This window comes from Pseudophryne corroboree, chromosome 5 (genome assembly GCF_028390025.1).
Source record: "Pseudophryne corroboree isolate aPseCor3 chromosome 5, aPseCor3.hap2, whole genome shotgun sequence".
Lineage (NCBI taxonomy): Eukaryota > Metazoa > Chordata > Amphibia > Anura > Myobatrachidae > Pseudophryne > Pseudophryne corroboree.
The window spans coordinates 244,693,972-244,702,052 of record NC_086448.1 but is presented as its reverse complement, the minus strand read 5'-3'; the positions used below and the strand labels follow the sequence as shown (position 1 = coordinate 244,702,052).

At 45.3% G+C, this 8,081-nt stretch overlaps 1 protein-coding gene across 1 annotated transcript; it reads right to left on the bottom strand.

Annotated features, from left to right (window-relative positions):
- Nucleotides 1-1,508: 1,508 nt before the first annotated feature.
- Nucleotides 1,509-7,816, bottom strand: RPL15 (ribosomal protein L15). Its single transcript, XM_063922216.1, has 4 exons — nucleotides 7,742-7,816; nucleotides 7,008-7,190; nucleotides 6,191-6,327; nucleotides 1,509-1,863 (listed from the first exon to the last, which is right to left on the bottom strand). The coding sequence occupies exons 2-4, from the start codon at nucleotides 7,177-7,179 to the stop codon at nucleotides 1,558-1,560; spliced, it is 615 nt and encodes a 204-aa protein (XP_063778286.1). The 5' UTR covers nucleotides 7,180-7,190; nucleotides 7,742-7,816; the 3' UTR covers nucleotides 1,509-1,557.
- Between the last annotated feature and the right edge of the window lie 265 nt (nucleotides 7,817-8,081).

Here is an 8,081-nt window from a genome sequence, read left to right as displayed (position 1 = left end):
AGGTGAGTTCGTTTCTCTCCCCTAAGTCCCTCGATGCAGTGAGCCTGTTGCCAGCAGGTCTCACTGAAAATAAAAAAACCTATTTAAACTTTTACTCTAAGCAGCTCAGGAGAGCCACCTAGATTGCACCCTTCTCGTTCGGGCACAAAATCTAACTGAGGCTTGGAGGAGGGTCATAGGGGGAGGAGCCAGTGCACACCAGCTAGTCCTAAAGCTTTTACTTTGTGCCCAGTCTCCTGCGGAGCCGCTATTCCCCATGGTCCTTTCGGAGTCCCCAGCATCCACTAGGACGTTAGAGAAACACTAATAAATGCAGTCCTAAATAGCCTCAGGATAGTACACACAAGCAGCTCGCCTCCTTTTCTACACCCTGTATCAGTTTCCAGAGTGTCTGTGAGGCAGGAAGCACCGAGTGTGTGCTATAGATGGCTGCTGTAAGCAGAGGAAGGCGCCAAAACACCCCAAGTCCTGCTCTGAGGAAGCTCTGCCACCTCCAATCCGGCTCGGAGCTGTACATATTTTTACTGGCAAAGTCTCCTAAACAGCTTAAAACATCACACAAGTGCTAGTCAAGCAGTTTTGTGCCAGTTTACACATGGGAGATCATAGCGGGAACCCCCAGGGAGCATCCCTTACGCCGCGCTTTGAACCAGACGACATTCCTAGCGGGGCCCCCAGTTTGTACTCACCACCGATGTCACCTTCATGCAGTGTTAAGGGTGTGCTACATGCTGCGGCTGTGACAGCTAAAGCGCAGTGCCCCGCTGAACAAACAACCCCTCAGGACGGTGGTCCTGCAGCGGGGAAGCAGCTCTGCACCTTGTAAGGCTGGTGACTGTCCCCCAACTCCCACGGTGCAGGTATGCTGTTGCCCAGACAGCATACCGAAAATAAAAGCTTCAAGAAAAATAAGAAAACTCTGGAGCTGCATCCTCTCCTGAGGGCACTTTTTTCTAAACTGCTTGTGGGAGGGGGCATAGAGGGGAGGAGCCAGCACACCCAGTTGAAGAAATTAAAAAGTGCACTGGCTCCTTTGAACCCCATCTATACCCCCATCGTACTAATTTTCCCCAATATACCTTATGGATGCTAGAGAAATGGATGTTTACAAAAAAAGCCCATGTCTCAGATGTCACTAAATGCAAGCTCAAATAAGTGATAGTGATTAATTCATACTTCATTACTTGTGACAATGGGCCAGTCAAATCCTTAGTACACCAAGTGGACAATTTAATACATTGCTTCTTTTACTGCACACTCCTATGGGTAGAGGCAAGGTAAAGAGATGGTGAGCATGCTATGTGTGGCTGCCAGCATTTCCACAGCAGGTCGCATGCTTTACATGCAATTGAGTTGCCCCTTAAGAGTCATTCCCAATCAACTGTTCCAATTACTACTTTATAGAGAAAACAATTTTAAGCAATTATCCAAGAGAGTATTGATGGGTTAGATTACAGATTGTAATAAAGGTCTGCTTTGATGATAAAACAAAGAACACTCCAACAACACAGCATCCAAAGGACCATTTTATTGTCAAATTTACAAGTACAATCCCACTTAGCGGTAACGGTGAAGTTGAAGGGTGTTGCGTCTTCTCCAGCAAGCACGACGGGATCCACCAATGGTCAGGTGGAACTTGTGACCCTTTCCAAGGCCACGACTCTTCTTGCCAGCAGATGTCAGCCCACGCATCTCTCTGTGCTTGTGCACAGCCTTTGTGATCCATTGGGTGTCTGGATTGCGCCTGATTGCCTTGTGGAAAATGTCAACAAGGATGACCTCAAAAAACTTGTAGGTGGAGTCTTCTCCTACCCAGTATGAGGCAAGAACTCTTAGTCCCCCACAGTGACGACCAGCACGTTCCTAGTAAAACAAATGACATAAGTATTTATAGCAGGGACATATGGGGCAATTTAATTAAACACAAAGAACCAGCCATACTCCATTGCGATGCCATAAGAATGCTTGCAATGGTATCCTACCTTCCAGCCTCATGCAGACACAAGGAAATTTACAATGCAAGACTAGCATATTACAGATCTGTACACACTGCACATGCTCCATACAAGAAAGAGCAATGCAAGAGCACTTCTAATTAAACTGACCCCTAAACTACAGTGGGTACTAGTTATAGACCGGTTCTAAACACTCAGATCAGTTCCTTGTTCGTTTTCTAGGACAGAAGAGTGAACTTAAATGATAAACCAGTAAGAAAGCAACTTGTAAATTAGTGGTCACTACAGTTTATGTAAGGAGATTTCTCTTAAAGCTAATATTTAACCAAGAAATGTGTTTTATTCTTGTGTCTCACATAAGCCTTTGAAATTTCTGGTAATCCCATAACTAATATTCTGCTTTTAAGTGCGCGACCCATTTGGAAAATACAGACATGTCATCGTGTATCAATGGGTCTACTAAAATAAAAAGCTCCAAACACCACACTGTATGTTAGGACAAAAGCATGCTGAAAATTGGCTGCATTTAACTACAAAATGTAATGTTTCTGGAGAGAGTAAAATCTGGTCTTAATTGTTCAGTCCCAACACATTGTTTATCTGTTCACGAAAGTCTAGCAACAGTCACTAGTAATCGCAAAGCAAGAAAACTGCAACAGAAACACAGAAATTGACGGCAAATAAGAACCACTTGTACCATCTAGTCTGCCCCCCCCCCCTTTTTTTTACCATATTTTATCACAAACCTTATTTCTTTGTAAGGATATCCTTATGTCTATCCCATGCATGTTTAAATTGCTCTACTGTCTTAGCCTCTACAACCACTCATGGGAGGCTACTTTACTTGTCTACTAACCTTTCTGTGAAGTAATTTTTCCCTCAAATTTCCTCTGAACCTGCCTCCCTCCAGTCTCAGTGCGTGTCCTATTACTTCTCTTCATTTTAAGAATGTTTCCCTCCTGGACTTTGTTAAAACCTTTGACACATTTGAAAGTTTCTATCACGTCCCCCCTTTCCCTTCTCCAAACTATGCATACTGAGATTTTAGTCTTTCTGGGAATGTTTTGTTAAGTAGGTCATGCACCATTTTAGCTGCCCTTCAATGTAGACTTATCTTATACAAAGCACTAAATGTTAAAGTGGAGTTATATTTTAGTCCTTCAAATCACAGTCTTCCCAGTTTCAACCAGGAGGGGAATAAAAACAAACTACCACACATCTGTTTCCTATTACTTTCATAGATGGCGTCTGCCACGAAACACATCTTTACCAAAAATAGTGGCAGTAGATAAATTCAGAAATTCCCCCCTCCCCCCCAATAGCTAACAGACATGATTTGTTTTGGATCAAATTGTGACTAAAATAGCACGTTACATCATAATCAGTATGATTAAATGACGTGCATGGGTTATATGACTCCACTAACCCATGCAAGACCCAGACTTGCCTTTCAGAAGTTCCAGCTTCGACCACCAATATGTCCCATTGATGTATGAACATTGGCATTGTATATACGGGAGGCAATTCGCCAGCTGTCGGGACCCTGACGCCAGAATCCCGGCTTACAGGGGCTTTTCCCACTCGTGGGTGTCCACGACACCCATAGAGTAGGAATAGATCCTGTGGCAAGCGCAGCGAACCCGCAAAGGGACTGACAGATCGCCCCGCTGCTGGCATTCTGGCGGTCGGGATGCAGATGTTGGGATTCGGACAGCCGGCGTCCCACCTGCCAGGAATACATATATATTCTCTATGTACAGCATTACCATTTTAATGGTATTCGTACAGATAACGGTGCCTGAAACGTAATGACAACATATCTAAGCACTTCCATCACTGACAGGTTGGGGCTGGAGATATGGGGGGTGGAGAGTAAATTCAACTTAAGAATGGACTTTATAAACAGATCTGCTGTATAACAGATTCATAAATAAGCTCATAAGTAATTCTACAGTTTGGGTGTAATAGTACTCTAATATGCTTTTCAGAGATTAATTGTGGAATAAACCATTTTAAAAAGTTACTCATTAAGCCATTGCACAAATCCGGTCAGGGTTGGATACAGTCTTAGAAGTAGGTTACACATTTAATTCACTACATGACCTAATCTCCTGGGTAAGGCTCCAAAGCCCAATTCAGCAACCATATCAATAGACTAGGAGGACCATCAGCCGTTAAGGACTACTCTGGATCTTAAAATATACAGGGTTGGGGGCAGAGGGTAGTTTAGAATACAGCATTGTACACCACCTAAGTGAAACTGCCATGAGAGCCCCCCTCTCGTGGGATATGAGGCAAATCTCAAATATCTGCTTTAACAATAAGCAATCACCATCTTCACTTTAGCTATTCCGTGTACTGTCCATTTAGCCTGAGTCCACTAACCACATAAGACAAACTTACTGCATTTACCAGAATTGTGTCCGTTCTAGTCTTCTGCTGAATAAAGGCAGAAGCCATAACAGAATGACCTAGCAGATGAGACTTTACTGTTTCTCAAGCCCTCCTCACAAGTCCCACATGCCGCAGAGTAGACAAATACACTAACTCACTTTTAATCAACAGATGTATTTACATTTGCCAGAAAGGATGCACTTCATACATGAGCTGAGGGAGCGTAGAAAGAAAGACTTTTGCTTATGTACATATACAGAGTGCACTACCCACTGTTACACAATCCTTGGGATGAATATAAAGATCATATCGCAACAATGGCACTAAGATAAAGTCCTCTGATGTTTTCAGCCACTTGGTCAGTAAACACTGAGCTGAAACCCAAATAGACTATTTAACCGCATATAAAACGATTAAACCCTTCTAAAGTCCAGGTTAGGGCACCCAAAGTTCTTTTTAAATGCCCAAACCAGACTTCACACATTTCCACTCACCACTAATGAGACTGAGCAGAAATTAGTCCACCCACAGCAACAATTGAATTGCTCCATTGTGGCCATACTAGTAAGCGCCTCCAGGGAAAACAAATCGAATCACCCCCTATAAACGTTCCAGAAATCAGAGCAGAATTTGTTGAGCCCAGTTTCTGCTTACCTGCATTAAATACACATTACTTGTTTTGAGAACTATACTGCACAACTTCAGGTCCAGACCAATGTCAAATGATTGAACTTTTAAAGCATGGTTCAACATCATACCATGTTACCACTACAGCAGAAGGGGCCAGTTAGCAGCAACCAACCCATCTGTCAGTACGCCGCCAGTTCAGTACAGGAGTGAGGGGATCAGGGGTATGTTCCTCTACCTTGGAGACCAGAAGATTTGACTCCAGTATGGCCAGCCACAGTCTACATCAACCAGATAAGTTCTTTAACCTATTTAAAGTCATGCCTTTTGGGGGGTTGGCGGTCAATATGCGAATGTGCATTCCTTTACAAATGGATTCAAAATTACAGGACCCCATCAAATGCGATGAAAACATGTTTACCTGCTAGCACTACACCCCAAATGTTTCCCTCTGCTGTAGGGACTGTGGCCTCCGGTTTATCCTAGCTTTTGTCTGATTGACGTGTCCTGTGCTTGAATCTTTTTTGACTGCTATCTATACAATCATAAATACCCAGTTTAAATCTCCAATACCAAAAGACTGGCTCTTTGTAAGTTAACCTCCCATCAAATTGTTGTCCCACATCCTAGTCAAAGCTGAAAGCCCAGTGGCTCATACCTGGAAGAACCCTTCCATCCCTCTCTGCCCTACACTCACAAGTTTGTCACAGCACAGATAGAAAGTTTTACTTATTGCCATGGCAGAGCAAATGTTTACTCACATATGGATCCCTTTGCTTTCTTACCAAGGCAGCCCTTTAGCTTTGCTTCCAGCACCTTTCATTTGACCGATACACGATGGGACGTTATGCTTTCATTGCTCCTACTCTTCCTTGTAGGAGTTTTTTTAGTTGTTTATTCACATCTCATCTACAACATGTGGAACAGTTTCTCTAATTTCTCCGCTCAACATTTTCTAGTTCTGTAACCCCCCCCCCATACCCCTTCCCACAACCTCACAGATATGCACTATTACCTGTTCTACCTATTCATTCTATCTGAACAGCTCACTTGTTTTGCTCATTGTTTTTACCTACTTGTGAGCACTCGAATTAAAGAATTTAAAAAAATCAAATTGTCCACTGCCACCAGGTGGTAAAGCCACAGACTGTTATTCTTCAACTGAAGATGAAATGCAATTTAAGTCATGTAACATCAACACACTTGTTCCTTACCTCAGCAACAGACTGTAGGCTGCGAGCAAACTTAATCTGGTTCACACCATGGTGCACAGGTTTGCCGTAGGTTGCACCCTTGGGCACTGGGCGTTTGCGGCCACCACGACGAACCCTGATACGGTAGATAACATATCCTATTGGGGAGGAAGCAAATACAGCATTACGAGACTTACATTGTGTGGATATTCATCGAGCAGACATTCTGCAGTACTGTGCTACCAGGAAAACTGAAGCAGTAATGCGGGCTACTGAAGGAAAGCGTGCCATGCTCATAACGTACTATGCTTTCGATTAAATACAGGTTGAGTATCCCTTATCCAAAATCCCACATTGGAAAGCCATTCACCCCTGCTGACATCGCTGGGCATGAGGAAATTATTATTTATTTATTTTTAAATCGCTCCGTGTGTATGCACAGAGCAATTTTCAGCCCCTTCGATGTCAGTGATAATCGCTATGCATACAAGCCGGGCAAAAAAACCCAGTACGTATGCATGTTTAGTGATGCTTAAGAGAAATGCCTAGAGGCAGAAATGGAGGGCTAAAGGGAAATGCAACAGGGATATACAGACTGCACTAATAACCATGTTTAACACAAGATTAGCAACAGGATGCCAAGCAATTCTAAAAGCAGATTCAAATACCAGTAAACTGCTTAATACTTTTGGAAGAGCAGAGTGCACAATTTACAGAGGATACAGAGCCTAGGACATTGGGGTTGGGAAGGTGCAGCATGTCATACAGAGCTCTGTGCCTAGAGACCAAGTTTACATCAGGTGAAGAAAGCAAGAGCGCCAGGTCACATTATACACACCTTGCTTGGCCTTGTAGCCCAGTCTGCGAGCCTTGTCTGGACGGGTAGGACGCGGGGCACGGTGGAGAGAAGAGAGCTGGCGAAACTGCCAGCAGCGGACACGCAGGAGGAACCGCATAACATCCGACTGCTTCTTCCTCCATAACTCCTGCATGTACTTGTAGGCACCCATGCTGGCTGGCACTAGGAGAGAGGAAGACTTATTACTTACAGATGCGATTCCCTGGCACAGGCGACCAAGCAGCATAAGTATGGCAGGCCCACAGTATGCCAGTGCCCTGTCACACAGTCACACTCATGGAAAGCAGCACCGCCCATCATCTGACAGGCCGGGGAACATACACTTGCAATGGGAGCCACCCGCAGCAGCGTCCCCCAGCCCCGGCACATAGCCCGGGAACACGCTGCTGCCGGGGCCGCTGACAGCTCGGGTTACGTGCAAATAGCACAGAGGGGTCTGTCATTCCTGCAGCCGCCGGCACTGCCGAGTGTAGGCACCGCACCAATCGCCCGCCACTAGGGGATTACACCGGGGCCACTCAGCAGGGCGGCGGCCTCCCGGGGCAGATACCACTGACCCACCGCTCAGCACGGGCGGGAGGCCCTGTACTGGCCGGCGACGGGGAGAGGAGAGTGTGCTGAGGCCGGCGCCCGCACACATATAACCAGATCACATGGGAACACAGGGGATGGAAGCGGATGGGCTCCTAGCGTACACACGGGACAGCCATTACCTGATGGCTCGGCAGCCGGAAAGGAAGGGCAAACCTACCCAGAATCCCTTATGGTAAGGCCAAGACAGTGACAACTTCCGGTTTGAGAGGCTCGGTGGCTGCCGGGAAATGTAGTCCTATCAGGGCGCCTGGGTTAGAGCTGGTGCTGGCGATGACAAATTGTTGCTGCTGCTTCTGTTTCTGCATCTGCATCTGTCTTATTTTATCTAGCTACTGTAGCTCATAGTAACAGGAACAGAGACTAGAAAGAGATTACAGAGGGTATATGGAGATCCAGGTTAGGTATCAGGGGTGTCCTCAGTGGCGTAACTAGAAATGTTTCTCCCCCAAGGCAATAATT